Source organism: Oreochromis aureus, linkage group 23, assembly GCF_013358895.1.
Source record: "Oreochromis aureus strain Israel breed Guangdong linkage group 23, ZZ_aureus, whole genome shotgun sequence".
Lineage (NCBI taxonomy): Eukaryota > Metazoa > Chordata > Actinopteri > Cichliformes > Cichlidae > Oreochromis > Oreochromis aureus.
In genome coordinates, this window is record NC_052963.1 from 21,578,198 (window position 1) to 21,599,114 (window position 20,917).

Sequence of the window (20,917 nt, forward strand, 5' to 3'; positions counted from 1 at the left end):
AAAACTGGATTTCGTGGCCTGTCATTAAAATTTCAAAACTGGTGTATACTTTGAAGTCCGAACTTTCAAAACAAGCTGAAATAGAGACTCAGCGTGGCTGCAGCATGTTTCTATGTCAGCTTAAAGCAGTCATGTGATTTGGAGGTGCGGCACACAAAGGGTTAATAACACTCACCTTCATTCCATTTCCAGACTGTAACAACCAACCACCTGTGTGAAATCTCAAATGCCCATTGTGCTCTGGCACAATCATAGGCATTGGTTGCTACTGAAAACAAGAAATAAATGCGGTCCACGCTATGAGCTGAACCCGTTAAAGGTCGTGGTGGTGGTGGTGGGGGGGTGACACTATGCAATATATTCAGTTTTAGAATTTATATTCAGTGTTAACTGTAGCTAGGCTCAAGGTGTTAATGCTATCTTATTGTATCTAGTTACCACCTTCCTGTGGAAATGCCTTTTTAAATCCACACTGAGCCATTGAAATATTATACCACTAGGTGGCAGCGTTGACCATTTCCACAATTTAGATGATGCTGAAGAAGTCTGTTCCACTTTACATGACTGAAACACTGTAACAAACATAAAAACAGCTTTAATTTAGAATATTTTATTAAAATGCTCACTCATTCGGTCTATCACAGTAACAAAAGAGTCTTGTAGGTTTTGTGAAATGTGCTGTGGTCAAATATTACAAACAGACGGTGCTACATTAGGCCGCGTGTTAACTGTGAAACATCCCCAGAACGTTTTATTAACAGCCGTTTACTCACTTTATATCCATTAAATCAAATACAGATATATTTTAAAAAAAAGTGCAAATGTTAGTAAACAGAACAAAAAAGATAAACAAAGTTGAGAGATTTTATACAAAAGTGCAACAAGAACCGTTTCCCCTCATCGGTCAGACAGTTTTAAAGTGTTAATATGCACAAAACTCGTGTAAACATTCAGATATTTTGGTCAAAAGTCACGTTTAAAACCGAATATCGGATCAATCAATATATACGTACGCACACTTAATAGTTAGATTTGTACACGAATACGTCATTTATTAAGTTTGTAAAAATTGGAGTAATTGTACCCAAATGCACAGGGACTGATTAAACTTTAGCAGCATCGTGGGCGCTCGTTGCCACAGGGAAAAATCTCCTGATTAGTCAAAATTATTTGTTTATTCAAAATAAATGTGATATAAACAAACACACAGTATCACGAGGCTCATTAAAAAAAAACAAACAAAAAAACAAACTGGCAGCCCTCTTCAGCGGGTTAGTATTACTGGTACCCATCAGCCAGCGGTTTATTGCACAAGAGCAGCAGGGAACAGCGCCCCCTTGGCACAGACCACACTCGTCGATTGTGAAGCAGTCAGTGAATTCAAGGGCTGACGTGCAAACGCAGATTAAGAAAACCCGACTTCCCCGAAGAAATTCTGCATAGACTCTGAGAGATCGGTTCACGAAGACCCTCGGCCGACCGTTCTATGCAGGATCTCAGATTTAAGGTCATCAACAGTCACTTTTTTTTTGGTCAGAAACCTTTCAGCATCTCCACGGGAAAAAAAGTTGATGCTGAAGTGCAGTGAGTTGCCCCAGCCAGCGGGGTGTCGCTGCCACTACTGCGCCGCCGCCAACGCCACGTCCATCAGTAGCAGCCGTCTCGCCAGGTGCTGTCGCGGAGGGCACTGAAGGTGGACAAGCTCTTTGGAGGAGTCAGTAAACTGAGGGAACAGGAGGACGACTAAAGTCAGAGGACAGACAAAGACACGATGTTCCACACCAGGTAAATCTAACAGACATTCACTGGAGCCACATGTCTCAGGAACCCCACCGGTGCGGTGTGGATGCCATGGACGAGTAACACTCGGTGCTTTGTAGAGCCTCATTTCAAACTTTTAGTGCAAGTCCAAATGAATCTAATACTATGTGCTCCAGGCAGAGTGCAGCAACATCAGTGTTTGATTAGAGTTGTTGCTTCAAATGAACAAATTACACAATACTTTTTACTTTTAAAAAGTAATCAATTACTTTACATATTTACTGACTATAGTGCACTAAAGTAAGTTTGTGTTACTTCAGATTGTGCAAGCAACACACACACACACACACACACACACACACACACACACACACACACACACACACTCCTTCTTTTTAAAGTTTACCTTCGTGCTGGTTGGGCCACCTTGCTGCGGGGGCTGGAGCTTGTGGTACCGACAAAGGAGGCAGGGCGGGGCAGGCTGCTGCGTGCAGTGTTTGAGGCGGTGGGTGTTCCTGCAGGTTTACTAAGCAAAGGGATCCCGCTGTTGGCCCCACCACCACCACCGCCGCTGCCGTTCAGATTAAGAGACTGGAGGCTGATGGAGGTGGGCATGGAGGCGGAGCCCTTGATAGTAGGACTGACGTAGGCGGTGGCCTTCAGAGGCGGCCGTGACAATGAGGTGAAGTTCCCGACACTCTGGACTCTGTTTTGGAGTTGGCCTGGAGAGGGGACTGAAGACGAGAGGAGACGAACTGAAGTTAGTAAACTTGATTGGCTGGCGGCGCCTTCAAGCCGAATGAATTTTTGGGTGAGTTGTCCCTTTAATTAGAGAAGAGAAGCAGCGTCTTACTGGAGGACTGCAGTCGAGCCAGTCCGCTGGACGAATCAAAGCTCTGGCTGTTACGAAGCAAAGAAGGGGAAGCACTGGGATTGGCTGGTATGGGCACACTGGGCATGCTGGGAGCTCTGACAAGGTTAGGCATGCTCCTCCGCAGCTTATCTAACACAGACAGAAACAGCCAACAGATTTAAGGCGTCCAGAGCTGCACCAGGCCAGATTAATAGAGTTATCTGCAGAGTCTGCAAACAGAGAGGCTTCCAAACAAAAACACAGAGACAAATAGAAACCTTCAGATGCTGAACTATTTTTAAAGATGCCTCAAAGCAGCCTCTGATCTTCTTTATACTGCTAACAGTTTCCAGCCCCCCTCAGTCAGATATACACTCCTAACTTGTAATCCCATCAAACTCTTGGAGTCTCCGCCTCAAAACGGAAACACACGCCAGCCAGAGAGCTTTAAGAGCAGTTGTACAAGAGGATTAGAAAGAGTTTATGAAGCAGGTAGAGCGTCAGCGAGGTCAGGACCGGGACACCGTCACAGTGTTAAAGGGGCGAGGTTCACAATTACAAGAAAAATACTCAGATTAATGTTCAGAGATGACGTATGAGGTTAGATATACTGAACCGTGTTTTTGACTTACTCTCATATTCGGCTGGAGGCCATGATGAAGTTTTCCACCCAAAACAACATGTCCAACGTCATACACGTACACAGCAATACACACAAATATCACACGCACAAAACATAAACACAGAGATAATTTATATTAGTACTCTTCAAAGCATTAATAGGTACTGATTCTATCAAAAGATCATCAGTAGTTTTAATCCATGTCTGCTGATGGATGGAAATACCTTCTTGTGCCAGATTCTTAAAAATCAGGCTTTGGTTCATCCTCATTAAAGGACTACACTCAGAGATTAAAGGTACAGTCTGTCATTTCAGCTTATTTAATAGACAAAACCCCCAAAAACAAACAAACAAAAAAAAGATGACATACTCATAAATTTGGAGTAGCGTGTAATTACGTCCTTCAACAAATTGCTGTGTTCTCACAAACTTAGAATGAATCCATTAAAAATACATAAAAATGATCCCTGGTTTGTGGAAGCTGCCAAGTTTCAGGTATGTGGCTACAGACCGGCCACATACCTGGTACGCTTTATAAGTTACTCTTAATTTAAAGATGACAAATAGCTCTTTCAAACTAGACATTAATTCTTGATATTGTTATAAGCTAATGTCATGCTAGCTAATGTTAGGCTCGAGTGTCCTTAAAAGTCACACTTTGCCTCTGATAAACAATTTGATTACATTCTCACATCGTATTAGAGTTTATTTGCCAAGTGTCCGACACCAACAGTGTTAGATCCACTTTAATGAAAGTTTCACTAACACCAGCTAACAGAAAAGTCCAGGATATTCTTCTGGTCTTCTGTTCTCATGAAGCAGAAGACCAGAAGAATGAGCTGAAAGGGAATCTGCTCCTTGGTAATTCCACACAATAGCCTTGTTTCTTTATTTAGATCAAGTTTCCCCCTTTCCTCACCTGATCCTGGTCTGAAGCACTGTTGCTCGGCTGCGCAGGTGCTGCCCACTCCCAGCCCCAATCCCAGCCCCAGCCCAAGACCCTGAGACTGGGCTTGGAGCGCAGGTTGAATGGCGAACCCAGCGGAAGGGTACGGGGGGGTGGAGGGGGTGGAAGGAGGGGTGCACAGGGAACTGGTGCTTCTTCGCCAGTCTCGGATGCTGGAGAAAGTGTGGGAGTGGGGCAGGCGGGTGAGGCGCGGCTGTGGCGGTGGCAGGAGACCGTAGTCTTCGTCGTCCTCCTCGTCTTCCTCCTCCAGGTCGGGACCGGCGCTGAGCTGGCTGAGCTGGAAGGTCAAGCTCTGGCTGCGGCGGTTGGCCAGGACGGACGAGGTGCTGGCGAAGTCCTGCCTTAGACCTGGGGGAGCGAGATATGAGGACCAGCGTGCAAAACACCCACCCACACACCCACACACACACACACACACACACACACACACAGTCATCACCTCCTGGGGTTAATGAAGCTGAAGTAGCGATGGGCTCTGAGATCTGGTGCCATTTGTTAAATTATTAGGACGGGGGGGGACAGTAGGGACAGACAGACGGACAGCAAGAGAAGTCAGTTGGCTCAAATGACAGAGATAACCATAAAAAAAGTGACTAAACAGCAAGAATGATTTCCACTGTCCTGAAATCATTTCAGAAACATCTCTCTCTGTATAAAGACTCGGATTTATAGTGCATTCTAAGCACTCTGGCAGGCGGAGCAAACAACTAACCAACAGTCTACAACTCAGATCAAAAATCATGAAGTGCAGTCAGGGTGCAGATGGAGGTCCTGCTACTTACTCTCCTCCTGCAGCCGGGCCATAACCTGGACATCAGTGAGGTCCTGCAGCTTGTATCCCAGAGCAATGGAGTCATCCTCTGCCTCAGACGCTCCCAGGTCGCTGTCCATGGACGATTGCGGGCTGAGGGTGGAGTGCCGCAGGCTGCAACCTTCAAGTGAAAACAAGACCCAAGAAGTCAGACTTTCCTCTCTGATGTCTCACTTCACGCTGCACAGTTAAACAAATGAGGCAGGACTGCTCCGATGAGAGAAGCACCCTTCACTCTTCAGAGTGTCCTCCACATAAAGATGAGGGGTTCGGACTAATGGAGGGTGATGCTCGGCTCGCAGTATTAGAGCCCATTAGGCAGCAGCGAGGCAGAAATATTAAGCCCGAGGTTACAAAAACCTCTCCACAGTTAACGATCTGCCTGATATCTGCTCCCTGCGACTGCTCTCTAAAATAATCCCTTCCATCAGTGCCATTATTCTAATTACTTTAGTCTTATTTGACTCACACAGGCCAGGATGTCTGCACCTTTACGAGCTTCTTTAACTCCGGCCGTCTCTGAATCTTTGAAATTAACTCCTAACAATCAAGAAAGGAACATTAAAAATGTCTGTGGGTTGTGCTGAGTGACACAGGTTTCTCTGGATAGACAAGGGAGACTTTTGAGATCAGCACAAATGATTCCTTCACTTCCACTTTGGGCACAAGCTCAGGTAGGTCAAAGGTCAGCTTCTTCAGGTAAAACAAATCCCATAATAGGTTTTTTTTCCCCCTCCTTCAGGTCGACGAGTTTGTCATATTTTCTTGAGTGAAGTAATTTGTAACATGCCTTCAGGGAAGCGCTCTACAAATAAAGACGAGCAGCCTCATTAAAACTATCGCAGTGAAGTTTTAGAATATTGTTGCTGTGCAGTTTAGATCAGAGGTGCTTTTAATAAAAGGCCGGAGTTAAGTGGTCGTTCCTTCAGTGGGTAGAGAACACACCAAACGGGCTGCACCACCTACAGGAGCTATTCGGTTATAGAAATGAGGCCATGAAGCTCCTGTCACACAGCTTTAGTGCTGATGTTAATGCCAGAGGAGGTTTGGAGCTCCGCGGTTACAAGTCAGCAATCAGTTCCCCGATCTGTAACTTTATGTGGTCCTGCTGTGGTTTCCAAATGCTTCCTCTTACCAATACCAAAACTTACAGCTGATGGTGGAATTTCTCCATGAAACTGTACAATGAGGAGAACACACCTGTTGAGAATAAGACACATTTCTGTTCTAAGGCCTTTAAAATTATTTTTCAGACTCATCTATTCTTAAACAGTCGTTCACACCGATCACACAATTTCATAGGAGGAATTTTTTGGCATTAATTTTTTGAATCAATCTCGATTTTTGAGACTCTTCACATGCGAATAAACAGATCGGAATAAACACCAATCGGATCACTGCATTCGGACCAATACTGACTACACAATGAGATGGAAACAGCAGACGTTGCTCCTGGGTTAATCAGCCCTCTCAAATTGCTGCCCCAACTCTCCCAACAACAGTTCAAAATGCCTCACTGACATCCTGAAATAAGTACTAAAGCAGCTGTGATACAGCTTCAGCTCCTGGATCAAACCATTAAAGCGTCCCTGCTGTGGCCTGCTCATGAGAACCGGATGAACCCACAATCTCAGTTTCTTCCTTTTCTTTTTTAGAAACATCAGGACCAGCTCATCGTTGCTTCACCATGACTCTATTGTTTTTTTTGGTTGTTTTTTGCATAAATGCAGAGCTTTTGGTGTATTTAAACGTTACCAGACACTTGCATACGAAAAATTGGGAATTTCACATCGTTTTTCTAAATGCTTTCAGTGTGTAAAGGCCTTTACACATTCTTGGAGCCGTTTTAGATTTATAGTGTACATATTATGTATTAATACAATCTGTGCTACTCCATTACACATCGGTCTTTTCATTTCCCTTGTTTTCACTGTTGTATATGTAAAACTGCTGCAGTCTCACAATATAAGGTTCTCACTACGCAACTGCGGCACTTTAACCATCTAGTTTATTTGCTGTTGACTTTTTTTTTAATTCCTTATCCTGCTGCTGTAATAATAATTTCCCTTGTGGGACCAATAAAGCATCTAACTATCACATTTAGTCCTTCAGCTGTCATAGTGTGTTTAACCTTTTCATATTTTTCCAGTATTGTAGCTTTATCCAAGCATCATCAGTAAGACGCTGCCAATCGTGCCTCGTTCTTGAAAGCGTGCTTATAGATAAATGAACAAACCCATTTGACAGCCCCGAACACATTGGTGGCACAGAGGAGTGCAGGGAGGCTCCTGTTTAGGAGAGCACGTGTAAAAGGCTCATTAAAGCCAGTGTCATGGAAATAAGCTTTGGGCAAACACCCACCACCACTACTTAGCCCCCCCAGGAGTTATTTCTGAGCTACATTGTTCAGGATGTGAGCTCGCTCCCTTCAGGGCTGAGCAGTTTTATTCCCTGCAGCTTCGCCCTCTCCTGTGTCTGGAACGCCGTTTTTTCCATTGCTAATAATGCACTTGAATCCACTTTGCCTTCAAACAGCATTCACGCGCAGCAGTGAAATGTAGTCGTATAACGAGCAACAAGCAGGGCAGAGGAAAAAAAAGAAAAAAAAAAAAAAAAAAAAAAGGCTGCGATGAAAATATATTCTCCAACTTCAACTTCCTACAGGAGGGAATGATTGGAATAATGTATAAAAAGCTTGAGCACGACCCAGTTTTTTCCTCCCCCGGCACATTTGTATTCTGGTTACAATACGTGTTAAATTTTTAATGTTTGTAAGGAATCAACATGTTCTTTTAAGAAGAGCAGCGTATCAGGCTTACTTCGGGTGAGCGGGTGAGGGAGGAAGGTGGGAGTCCTCTCAGCTACAGGGGAGAGCTCCTTCCCGATGGGACTGAGAGTCCGATGGAGGACCGGGTGGAGCGGGGAGGAGAGGGAAGGAACTGAGGCACAGAGGGAGGGGAGGTCAGTTTTGGGAGAAAAAGATGTGACAGAGAGCTGATTCATTAGTGAAAGTTGCACTGATATTCAAATCTGGACAGTACTCGAGGAAATTTAAGTCCCAGGCCAGCTGATTATGACTCTTGGAAAAAAGATAAAACATTGGTACCGTGTCTTTCAGACGGCCGAGGAGTGGAGCAGGGCTTGGTTGGAGGGGAAGCACTGATGGGAGACACTCCAGCAACTCGACTCAGAGGAGGACCGGGAGAGGAGGAAGGAGAGGGGCTGGACAGGGAGCTACGCCACCTGGAGACTGAAGGAGCGAGAAAACAAGCACAGAGTTAGCATATATTTAACCATTTTCTTGTTTATGTTTCCCTTTCAAACACGACACACCAACTAAAAGCTGTGGGTGGACAAAGAAACAAAAGAAAGTCCCACACACATCACTGTTCTACATTCAGGCACAGGACAGTGTATTTATAAGATTTCTGCTCTTTTCAGCATAAATATTGGAGTTTGTTGTGCACTCCTGAATATTCACAAAGCAAGTGCGCTTATCTAGAAGTCTAAGGGGAAAGTGGCCCAACTGCTCACTTTTTTTACTTAGTAAATTTAAATTTACAGTCTTAAACTTTGGTTTCAAGTCTAATTTAATACAAGATCAGGTTTATTTTACAAATGTTAGTCCAATATAGGGAAATTGATGATAAAAAGCAGGGTATTTAGTAGTGAATACTCTGGTAATAATGATTTAAGGAGTGACTACCTCTTGATAAACAAGCCACCTCCATGTGAGTACATCGACCCATCTAACAAAAACTAAACAAATCCCCTGCAACCCAAAAAAAAAAAAAAAAAAAAAAGATGGTGTGTCTATCTTTTATATACAGACTATGGTTTCACATTAAGTGTGTATTATCCCGGAGGGTGAAGTAGTTTTTAGTACATGCACCATTCATGCTTTCAGTGCAGGGGTGTCAAGTCAAACATTTGGTCCAGGGGCCAGAACTGGGCCACCAAACTGACCCAGTGGACGGCTTTAGAAAATGTGACACTTGGAAAGTAGAAGGATATAAAATATTGTACTTGTAATATATAAGTACAATGTATCAAAAGACTTCACCCAAGGAATGGCATACCACACCAAAGTAAGTAGAAATGTAGGCGTTCTTTACCATTAGTATTCCAACACCCAACTTTGAAGACAAAGTTAGAGAGACAAGGCTGAAATTTATTGGACAGATGGTGTTAAAAAAAAAAAAAAAAAAAAATAGAAGGGAAAGATTTTTTGTACTATGAGGGAAACGACTGGCAGGTAGACATGTTTATCGATTAGGCAATGCTGTAACTTCATTGGTCCAGCACACATAAAATCAAATTGGGCTGGATGGTGCCCACAATGTAAAATTAGTCTGACACCACTGATCATTGGAAGTTACTGAGCCATTTTTTTAAAATAAAATATTCCCATATTACATGACTGCTGTTTAGATCAAACATGTAGCTAGACTGTTCACAGACCATGTAGCAAAGGCCAATACTTGAGAATATGCAGCAGCTTGTTAGAATTAATACACATTAACATTTGATTTCACTCACTTCCTTCGATAGTTCACATTTCGGTTCTGTCTCTATATAAAAGTGAAGTTCCATCATCCAGCTCCAGCTGCCCAATAATATTTTAGTAATAATCTTTTGGAGAATCTCTTTGCCTAATTTCAGATAAACACATTTGCTTTTATTTGCAGTGCAAATTTTGCATCAATCTTGTATAAAATGAAAAAGATTTCCTAACATACAAAAACATTTTTATTTTGAACAGATCATCATGGATTACAAATAATGATCGGGATGGGAACAGTGTACTTTTCTCCCGCCAGCAAATCCTTGAGAGTGATCCAACAACAGAGAAAAGCTGGATTTGTGCACCACATACCAAGATTAATTACAATGAATATCTGGGAAAAAGCTTTATCATGGCAGTGTCATTGTGCCAGATTAAGATGCAGGGATTTCTTTCATAGAAAAAAAAAAAAAAAAGAAAAAAAAAAAAAGAAGAGAAGGGTTTTTGTGAAACATCAAGCATTGTCAAGCACAAGTTGAGTGTAATTAATATAGGGATATAGACATCAGTTATTTGGAACAGATATCCTGAACTTTTCTGCCAGTAAGTGCTGATTTAATACAGTGTTAGCTGCTGTTAGCCTCTTTTAGCTGGCGTTAACCTCCGTTAGCGAAACCTTGAGGGTAGCTCTAACATTGTTAGACTTACCACACATCTGTCGGACTATGATCTGAGAATGTAGTCAGACTCTTTGTTAGATAAAAAGTTTTCAGGTCATTTGAGGAACCCTTCTCAGATGATAGTACTTTGTCATTATATCTCAACTCTGAAGCTGCAGAAATTAATTAAAATTTGTCTGACTTCTCATATGTGGCCGGTTTCTAGCTACATACATAAAACAAGACTGAACAGTGTGTTCAAGATGGCGGGCCAATATGACAAACCACAAACCTGCGCCTATGTATTTTTAACGGATTAATTCTAAGTTTGAGAACACAATTTGTTGGAAGAGATAATTATGCACTTATAAATATATATTTATGAGCATAATATTATTGTTTTTCCTGTTAAAAACAACTGACTGTAACATTTAAGCACAGAGTCGGGTAGATGTAGAAACTAGAAGGACGTCACCGAGAAGCTTTTATTTCACTTACAGTAACGACTTGTTGCCAACTCGATTAATGTCCTTTTACTCCACCTGTGCCTCGATGGCTCTACATCAATGAGTGCAGGAGTGGGAATAAAGGACAAACTAGAGTGTAAATGAGCTGCAGTCCTCATTTCCTCACAATGAATTGGTACTTCACACCAGCAAGCATCCAAAATGAAGCATGTTAACATTTTTTGGTGTAATGTCTCTTTAAATGCCATCAGTGAATATTCTATAGAAAAAAGAGAAAAAAAGAAAAGGAAAAAAAAAAAAATCACCATCAGTTCGACTCTTTTGTTCTTTACAGCTCAAAATCAGAGATAAAAAGACAATAACCACACAAAGCCAGACATCACAGACGTCTTTGTGCATGGAGGGCAGCGCCGTGCAGCCGCTACCTCACCAGCGGTGTCTGTCACCGACTGCTCTATTCAGCAGCTCAGTGCTGAGGACAAAGCAGGATTCAACACAACAGAGACGTTCACACAATGCAGCTGTACCTGGTGCTGTGCGCCTCTCACACAAACGGCTGCTACTATTCATAGAAAGAAGAAACATGACACACACACACACAATTTTGGAATCAGAGGTGAATAAAAGAAAATACTGCTTGTGTTATTTAAAAGGTGTGTGAGTAAAGCTGGCGTCCGCACAGAGATGCGAGGGAAATCTTTCTCTCCTTTACCTGTCAATGTGAATATAAAAGCATTTAGCTGCGAACCTTTCATGTAAACCGTTGCCATGGCAACAGCTCTTCATTTCATCACGGCAAACCTCGGGCGGGGGAGAGAGAGCTAGCGGGCCGAGTTGGTGGGAGGATTCCTCTGCAGAGGATGGTTAGTGTGTCGAGTGGAGGTTTAACCGCCTCTGATGCAACAAGCTGCACAGCCGAGGCAACTTCAGAGCATGTAGCCGAGTCAGGGAGTCTAACACTGTGACCCAAATACTGAGACTGCAACGGGAGGCTAGTTTAAAGCACATGGAAGGTTAGCATGTGATCAGTAATGCAGAGGTGACACTCCAGCACAGTAATCACAGCAGCTGCAACATTCCTTAAAATTTGTTTGTCAGCACCTGCACTCAGCCCATCTAAAACAAGCCTGAGTTACCGCAGAAATGTGTCTAACTGGCAACATGGCTCTCAGGAAGTAACTTGCTACAAGCCAAGTGTGGCCGAAAAGATGTGCTGTAATGAAATTCACAAGTATCGAGCTCTGGCTGCTACACCAAGACTTGAACAGAGTAGCTTTGCATGAGTCACAGTTCAAAATAATCCTCATTTTTATCTGATTCCTCTCTCTGAAACAAGACAAGAGGTTAGCTCTCCTGACACAAGCAAAGATTAAAAGCAGGTGGCTTCTGTGCCTGAGATGACCAATTCATGATGTTTCCTGCTGATGTCATCATAAAGATGAGGAAAACCTAACAGTGGGATCAGGCTATTTGATCTTCTTGATTAAACCACAATTTGTTCTGTTAGATGCTCACAATAACCTAAAGTTCAAAGTGACATCTGATTGCCAACTGGTTGTATTTCCGTATCAAAGCCACGCTGCACCATGTCATTTAGCAGTTAAATTGTCATCCTGCAGCAACTACGTCACTATTTGTGGAGGACTTCCTGTTTCAGATTTGTGAGTTGGGCTGGTCTCTGAATTCAAGTCGTGAATGTGAATTTCTGTGCATGCAGATTTGTAATTTTTGCCAGTTTAGTGCAATTAATCGCTGTATTTCAACAATGAGGTCAAGTTGTCATGCAGTTCCCAACCCTTATCGACCTGTTGTTGTTGTTTTATGGCGGTCTTGACACGCCAACGTTGCTTTGAAGACGGCAGCTGAGTACGAGTGGTTTCAGACATGGTCCCCGTCTTCAAAATGACCATTTCAAAAGGCAACACGATCGCAAGTTCAGTGCACACAGTAGCAACAACTTGGCCTCCAACAACTGGTTTCCTTTGCATGACTGTAGCATCAGGATATGTCAGACTCTGAATGTGAAGCCGAAGCTTACTTGATTGGGCGTTATAGTCGTATCAAACATGGTGACCTAGAGACTGGCACCATAAATTCAGCAGGAAAAGTGTTTAGAAGAGATCAACTGACTGACATCCAGACAACTGGACCCCCTTTTGCAACCAGGTGTTGATGCTGGCTGGTCACTAGAAAGAAAACAGATTTAAGGCAGTTTTCATTAGCACCAAACATGAAAGTATTTGCATTGGCAAACCTAAACTTTGACTTAATGATGGCATGATACCATTAGAGACTTGCTGAAACTGGATAAGGAGGCGGGGGATGCTTTTGCACAAAGAACAGGCATACATGCAGGCTTTAAATCTTGCCTCCTTTCTTTATTAATTGATTTAATCAAAAACACGACTGTCACGGTAAATTTTTGGATTGCGTTGGTGAATCTCCACTCTGAGCATCTAACAAGATTAAATTCAATGTTGCTTTTTCTGCAAGCTTTGCGGTTACAGTGTGAAGATTAGCCTTTCTACACCAACAGCCGGCCCTTGATGGAAGCAAAAATGCAGAGTAAGTGAAGTATTTCTTTGACTTTAACACTGCACATAATTACTTGATTCCTAAGTATGTGGAGGCTGAGCGGGATCGTGTGCAGACGAGCGTGCCCACGCAGGTGAGTGGAGCTCCATCTCGCCTCATTAAAGGCTGCGGGCGTTAAACTGCCTGTTCAGCTGAGGCCGTGGGAGCTGTCGCCTCCACTCACACTTCACAAGCAGCCCCATCTTACACACACAGACACAGACACACACACACACACACACACACACACACACACACTACAAAGAGACCCATCGATTTGATGAGGACTCCGATAAGCACACGGACATCAGGACTGATGATCCTAATCTGCTTTTTCCAGGTCACCTGTCGATAAACTCCAGACACGAAATCCATTTTTACAGACCCATGAGGTAACCATGACAACACTAAACCAAGCGGCAGCCTCAGCACTGCCATCGATCCACTGGTCTGCTCCTTGCTTTAACCTGCTGGTATATTAAGACCAACTTCCTGTTTTACTTCCTCAGATCTTTTCCTGTTGCTCAGTATTGCTAAGCAACGCCTGTAATTATGACAGACACGCAGGTCAGCTGACCCGGGCCTGATCTGCCTAAGAAGTGCCGACGGACTGCTGAGCCCTGCAGTGCACGGATGAAGGTGAGCCGACCTCAGACTGATCACCGTGACCACAGAGTACTTAGGAAGCATTAGTGAGGTGACTGCTTATCTTACTGGCTTTAAAAAGTGGATCATTTAAAAAGAGTGCTAGTGACTATGCTGCCAGCCGCTTCCATTCATCTCCAGACCTGCTGAGATTTTACCTCTCACAGAAAATGTCTCCTGCTTCTTAAGCTGATTAAACAAATGCAGTGTCATGTTACACTTGTGCTCTAGCACACTACTGCTGCGTCTTTGCATATCATTCCAAACACCCCCCGTTTGACCATCACAGGTTTATCTGAACAAGTTTGAGGGGTGAGATACATTTTTTTTTAAACAGGATTTAGGTAAAAATGTCATGTCCCTGCCTTCATCAGCTTTCATATTGGTAAAAAAAAAAGGGATCACCATGATAAATTCTGGAAAACACTTCAGTGCACCAACCTTTGTTTCTTTATATTTTGCTTACAAAGAGCCAGACTTTGTCATTTTCTAAAGAGTCACCGGTTCTAGAGGTTTTCTAAAGTGTTTCTTTGGACATTGGCTGCTTTTTCACTCATTTTCAGTCCAGTCCTTCAGACAACAACATTTCTTTTCTTGAATTTATGAAAAATATCTGGAACTTCGTTTGTTCACTGACGTCTCATCAGAAATGGTCTCAAACATCTCAGTGCATTCCTATTTTATTGTACTTTTATCTTTGAGTACTTTATTTTTCGATTGTCCCTTATTTTTGTGTTCACTGTAAAGCACTTTTGTTACCTATAGTTGTTTAATATTTGCTATACAAATAAAGTTGAAATTTCATTGTCCAAACTCTGTTTCTGCCTTAAATACTGTATTTACATGTTTCAATAAATCACTGCACCTCTTTCTCATTTTACTAGCAAGATAAACAAATGAGTGGTAGCTGTTTTCTTGCTTATAGTGCCTCCAAAAAAAAAAAAAATGGCACAGAGAAAATACCTACACAAATATCAACAACTATTGTGTGGCCGTTAGTTCGACTTAAATGCATGCAATGTTGGACTGAGCAAACTGTTCGGTCCACAAACAGTAAACCACCACTGAGAACACAACTTCTCTCATACACGATCCAAGACATGAAGATCAAGAAACAAGCTGCTCAAGCTAAGCTGAGAAGTCAAACAAGCAGCTGTCAAACTTGATTTTCAACAGGTAACAAAAGCAGAGATGAACAAGCTCGTATTTTCTGCCTGTACTTGTTCATACGGCACAATCACCAAAACACAGTGCGGCGTTTTTTCCCCCCATTCTTCCACCCCACGCAGTTTGCTGGCAGCTTTGTGCTAATTTCAAACAGGCAACTAAAACAAAGACCTTCTGTATGCCTTTCATTTTAAAGAGATATTCGAGCAGACAAAGTTTGGCGTCATATTGTCAGAGCAATCGCACAGGTGACGTTTTGACACAAAAGGAACCTAATTAATGACCTTTTAAATACAATAACGCAAACTTTCTCGTAACACAACACCGCTCAAACGCTACAAACTCAGAGAAAATGACCACAAGAGCAGGAAGAACAGTTTCAGCTGGAAAAACTACAAATTAACATTGTAAAATAATAATACTAATACTAATAACAACAAATTAATAAAAATAAATGGAGTGCAGTTACACTTTTCTTATGCTAACATGCCGAGGCCACAGCTGCCCACAGATGTGCTGACGTATCTAAAGTAAAGAGTCTTTACTTATTCATGACTGAATGAATTATTACACATTGCTCAAGTAAACGAGAAGCTGGGCTGTTTTTTTTCTTTAAGCGAGGGCTTTTCTATTAATTTCTACCTCTGCATTTGTATTCTTAGTACAGTTTTGCATGAATCACAGTATCAAAATAATCTTATCTCATTATGTCCTTAAAGCTAGCTTTCTTCTGATTGGATGCTTCTCACAAACAGAAGCGTTTGACAGTGAGTGGGTGGGGCTTGTGTGCCTGAGACGACCATATTTAGATATCTGCTCTCTGACATCAGCACCAACAGACTCAAGCTGTCACTGACTGAGCATTCAGAGCAGTCTGAAGTCTGAGTTTTCGGTTTTGATGACAACTCTTTAAAAGTCAAGATTTGCAGCTTTTCTGTATTTTAAAGATGAATTGAAGCTTTTAAAGTTTTATCATACTGGTGTGAAAAAAATAAATGACTTAAATGTGTCTGCGTGTCATTTTGACACTCACTGAAACGCTGATACAGTTTTAAGGAATTCATCCACACACTGAACAAAAACCAGTGTTGACGAATTAATCTGCTGAACCCGGCGACTCATCTCATCAGTAATACACTATACCGCCAAAGGTATTCACTCATCCATACAAACTATTGAATTCAGGTGTTCCAATCACTTTAGTGGTCACAGGTGTATAAAAATCAAGCAGCTAGCCATACAGACTGCTTGTACAAGCAAGCTCCATAAAGACACAGAGGAGAGAATTTGGTGTAGAAGAACTTGACTGGCCTGCACAGAGTCCTGACCTCAACCCGACAGAACACCTTTGGGATTAATTAGATTGCAGACTATGAACCAGGCCTTCATCCGACTGTACCTCTGGAAGAATGGTCAAAAATTCCCATAAACACTCCTGAACCTGTGGAAAGCCTTCCCAGAACAGTTGAAGCTGTCATGTCTGCAAAGGGCCGACATCATATCAAACCCTAAGAATGGGAGGTCACTTAAGTTCAGATGTGTGTGAAGGCAGATGAGTGAATACTTTTTGCAGTGTAATGCATTTGTGCTTAACACATTTCTTTCTAACAAGCCAGCAGCTGTGCTGTGTGCAAGATCTGTACGAACTAACACCAACACGTCCTCCTGGCCAGCATTTGTGTTGTGAAAGACAGTAGGGGCGTGCGAGGTAGGAAGCGCTCGTGTTTTTGGCAAGACACTAAAAGCTGTGTACATCAGTTTTAAAATAGCCTGGAGGCGAGCGGCGCCCTGCAAACTAATCCGCTGCCTCAGCCTTTGGTTTTAGCGTGCACTGAACAACAGAACTGCGGGCACTTCAAGCTCTGAAATGCTCCCAACATAAAGATGCATTTTATTAAGCGAAAACCGTCTTGAGAAACACCCACAGGCTGAACTCCAAGTTAATGAGGAAGAAACTCCCACTCTTCACTCATCTACTCAGAGAAATATCAGACTTGATCGTCTTTCTTGCAGCAGTAGCTGCAGCAGTGCTCCTAGCAGCAACTTAATCGTGTGGCTCGTGTCTTCTTTTGCACCATTGAACCTGCACAGCCAGGTGTGTGCAATCCAACCTCCCTTGGGGGACCAGTCGTTTTCTCTACACACAGACACACAAATTACAAACAAACCAGTTGACTCGCACCTTGCTCTAGCCGGAGGGACAGCGACCTTCTGGCAGCCTCCACCTCTGATTTGGGGCTGTCCAGAGCCTGCCGGCACCACTGCAGAGGTGTGAGGGCGTCGCTCGTGGTCTCCGACCTGCTGTCCTTTGATGACATGTATAACCTGGAAAGAGAAGCAAGAGTGAATTAGACTTCTACACCTTCTATGAGCTCTGATAGGAGACTCTGGCCAACCCCAGATCTTTTCAAATATGATCAGGGAAGCAGTTTAAGAGACTACAAAGAGCTGGACTGTGTGTACACTGTGGTGGGGACAAATCTGGGAGAGCCAAAACTCAAAGGTCAACAAAGACTTACTCTGTAGTAAGGTGCTTGAATGCTCAATCATTCTGAAAACCAACTGGAGCTTCACTTATTTAGCCTATAAACCAAGTAGTCCATCCTAATGTTTCAGGGCGTACAGATGATGTTACTGCCCAACAAACAGTTCAGAACCAAAGAATGTGTTTGTGTAACTCTGAGAAAAGCAGTAAAAGCTCACATTTGAGCTGGGAAAACAAGAAAACACAAATTACTGCCATTGTTTTGCCCAAGTTTGTGCTTGAAAGACATCTAAAACCAGTACTTAATGCCCAACTGAGCTTTTCCTCCTTTTCTGTCATAAGAAGCTGTGGTGAGGCGTTTACATACACAGGCCTGTTAACTTGTTGTTATCCATCATGATCGATTACACCTGGTAGTTTCTCTTTGCGACTATATATAGACAAATATTACTCTTAATGCCATCTTCCTCTTTTAAAACTTCTCCTGTTTCATGTCAACATCCTCCTCACTACATATCTAGCCTTAATCACGTGGCTATTCTTTTAACTCAACTCTTAGCTGTTGAATACAGATAACCAATTCAATCTGGATAATTCAGTGCTGTGACATACATATATAATCTCTCAGCACACAGTCCCTGACAGATCGCACTCCAGACTCCATCGTTCCTTTTGTGGCACCAACTCGTTTCTTCCTGAGTCAGAGAAATCTGTCTCCAACTCAGCTTGAAGGTGGTGTCAAGCCTTTTTAGAAGCAAGGAAGAGGCTCAAACAGAGTGGATCAGATTATTCTGACAGCCCCGATGCTGCTGCTCTGCGAGCAACATGGAAGAAGCTGAATTATAGATTAAAACCCCGGCTGACATCAGGTGAGAGTGTGACCTGAAGGGGACTGAGTGCACACCCACACACGGCTCTATATATGAGGGAAAGGTGCAGTATGAATCTGGCAAATAAAAGGATGTGCCGCAGCCTTCAAACATGGGTTTGATCTCCTGAGGTTCTAATAAATCATAAGTACTAAATTATTCAGGTAATTAATAAAAGGTGGGCAAATCGATCAGAATATTGATAATACAGATACCAACGCTGGTATTGCTATTGGACCGATACTAGTGCAACAGGATCGATTCCTTCAGTATTTAGCCCGCTGAATTGTGTTAAATATATACTTTTAAGTATGTGTGTATATATATATATATATATATATATATAAAAAAAATCATACCTCAAACGTGCACTCTGAAAAATGTCTGAACATTTTTGTGTTGACTGTCACGTCTATTATTTTATTTACAGCCTACAGCACATTTAAACAACAGACGTTTAGAGATAGACACATTTACATTGCAGCTCTCCAAAAAAACCCAGTTTCAAAATACATGAAAAGCTCACGTGTGTGTTTTGTTGTGTTACTTTTTGTGGATATTAAAAATTTAAATGTGTTTAGATTTTGTAAGCTGATGAGGAGTCTTTTCATAAATTATGACAAACAGCTCTCCCCTACAGTTAAAAGTATTGGTATGGGTATCGGCAACACCGACCCTGTGTTTACCAGATATCGGATCGATACCAAAATGTGCAGTGTGGCACAGCATTAGTTATTAACCAGTTCCTGACGCTACAGGCTTATTCACAGTCTGCTTCACTGCTACAAGTGAAAACATGACCACTTGTATTAGTTAAATACAGCCCTGGGTGACTTCCTGTTTATGAGTTTGCACAACACCTCACAAGCTGTGACAAAAATCAGCAAAAAAATTTCACTTCCTTAATTTGGTCCTCTCTGCAGCCACTCCACAGCAAAACACAAGAAGTGTGGCCCTGAAGCTTTAAAGGCAAGTGGCAGCACATAAGTAGGGCCTGATTAACTTCAAGGTGTGTGTGGCTTTGTTGGGGCACTGCAGAGGACTGGAGCAGCTGAAAACAAAGCTTTAAAATCCCACATTTCAGTTAGAAATCACAGGAGAGGCAACATGACTGAGCAACACATGGTTGGAAATGTTAAAAACAAGCAGTGTGCAGTTACCAGGTTTCATCAGACTCCTCTGAGCAGCTCAGGGAATTCAAATCCAGAAGCTCCAGCTCGTCCAGAACCGACGGCTCGGATGCATCCTCCTCCTCCTCGTCGTCCTCCTCCCTCGCAGCAGCAGCCGCTCCATCCCTGCCGCTGTGCGGGTGGAAATAGTCGAAAGGCTCCTCGGGGGCGGAGAACGAGCCCAAGGACGAGTCGCACAGCAGGGTGGGCAGCGGGCTGGGGAGGCAGTATCCGCCGGCGCCGGCTCGGGTGCGCAGCTGCTCGTTCTGCCGCTCCAGTTTGCGCACCAGCTCCTGCAGCTTCTTCACCTCCAGCTCGGCGTTCAGGGTGTTGCTGTTGCAGTCCACCTCCGTCATGATCGCGGGGTTCAGCACGGCCGCCTCCATTGGAGCAAAGAAAAACACACAAAAAGACCACAATACCAGCCGCTTTCACCTCTACCTCTACCTTAAACCACAAATGAAGGACAGGTAGGGCCAAGCTGCTGCTGCTGCGCCCTCAGACTGCTTTCTGTATTCGGCAGCGGTAGTAATCTGTCTAGTACGCCTGTCTGGACGCTCACCCAATGGGAGACTATGTAACTCCACCCCCCCTCCGACACATTTACACACGTACCCCTCCCTCTCTTCCTCTCCCGGCACTGATTACAGGTAGAGGGTGCACCTGTCAGTCTAAAATGTGGGCTAATGTCCAACACACCTTACCGTAAACATATGCCATTTAATTTTTTCATACTGTAACACATTTCTACATTCTGCTTCACTCAATGCAAACACACTGCCTCAGATAATATTTACTTATTATAAGCTTTTAACTAATTAATGATGTTATTTTATAATGAGATGAAGTTATAATTAGCAACAGACGGGGACACATGGCCGGCATTTGTGAAACGTTGGCGACATCTAGTGGTTGAAGGGAGGGATATATCAAATTATATATATATTATTTAATAACAGAAATAAAGCAGAAAAAAGCCTACGTTCGTCCGGTTCTAGCAGCTTCGTCTTCTGCCTTTGACCTTTAGTCGAACATTATCGGCAATATGTCGACCTCACTTTGTTTTTTCACTCTAGAGACTAAACTATTGATAAACTATCGAATTCGTCAATTTATTTATTAATAAAAACAACTTTACTTAGTAGAAATCACCACAGTCGCCCCAAGCTAATTTGCCTTTCACCGTAATTAGCATACACTCCCGAAAACACCCGGAGGCTACTCCGAATCCACGAAGGCAGTGCCCGAGCGTTAGTGTTGCATTGTGGGTAATGTAGGCCATGGATTTTGACAAAATAAAACGTAAAATGCCGAATAATATCTGGTTGTACTGCAGGTTGTTGCCAGCATATTTTATTTGATTA

At 42.8% G+C, this 20,917-nt stretch overlaps 1 protein-coding gene and 1 long non-coding RNA gene across 5 annotated transcripts; one reads left to right on the forward strand and one right to left on the reverse strand.

The window, feature by feature from the left end:
* Positions 1–618: 618 nt before the first annotated feature.
* On the reverse strand, positions 619–20,765 carry LOC116332369 (SLAIN motif-containing protein 1-like). 4 transcript variants are annotated; one of them, XM_039607190.1, is made up of 11 exons: positions 20,536–20,765; positions 19,545–19,933; positions 17,213–17,355; positions 8,121–8,264; positions 7,834–7,953; positions 4,986–5,135; positions 4,156–4,551; positions 3,247–3,258; positions 2,615–2,764; positions 2,168–2,495; positions 619–1,723 (listed from the first exon to the last, which is right to left on the reverse strand). In XM_039607190.1, the coding sequence occupies exons 2-11, from the start codon at positions 19,907–19,909 to the stop codon at positions 1,648–1,650; spliced, it is 1,884 nt and encodes a 627-aa protein (XP_039463124.1). In that variant the 5' UTR covers positions 19,910–19,933; positions 20,536–20,765; the 3' UTR covers positions 619–1,647. The 4 variants fall into 4 exon arrangements, with proteins under 4 accessions (XP_039463124.1, XP_039463122.1, XP_039463123.1 ...); XM_039607188.1 differs by lacking the exon at positions 20,536–20,765 and having other exon boundaries at positions 19,545–20,159; XM_039607189.1 differs by lacking the exons at positions 3,247–3,258; positions 20,536–20,765 and having other exon boundaries at positions 19,545–20,159.
* Positions 12,354–13,910, forward strand: LOC120436330. Its single transcript, XR_005610321.1, has 3 exons — positions 12,354–13,209; positions 13,559–13,610; positions 13,728–13,910. It is a non-coding gene; the product is annotated as an uncharacterized LOC120436330 (long non-coding RNA).
* Positions 20,766–20,917: the final 152 nt, after the last annotated feature.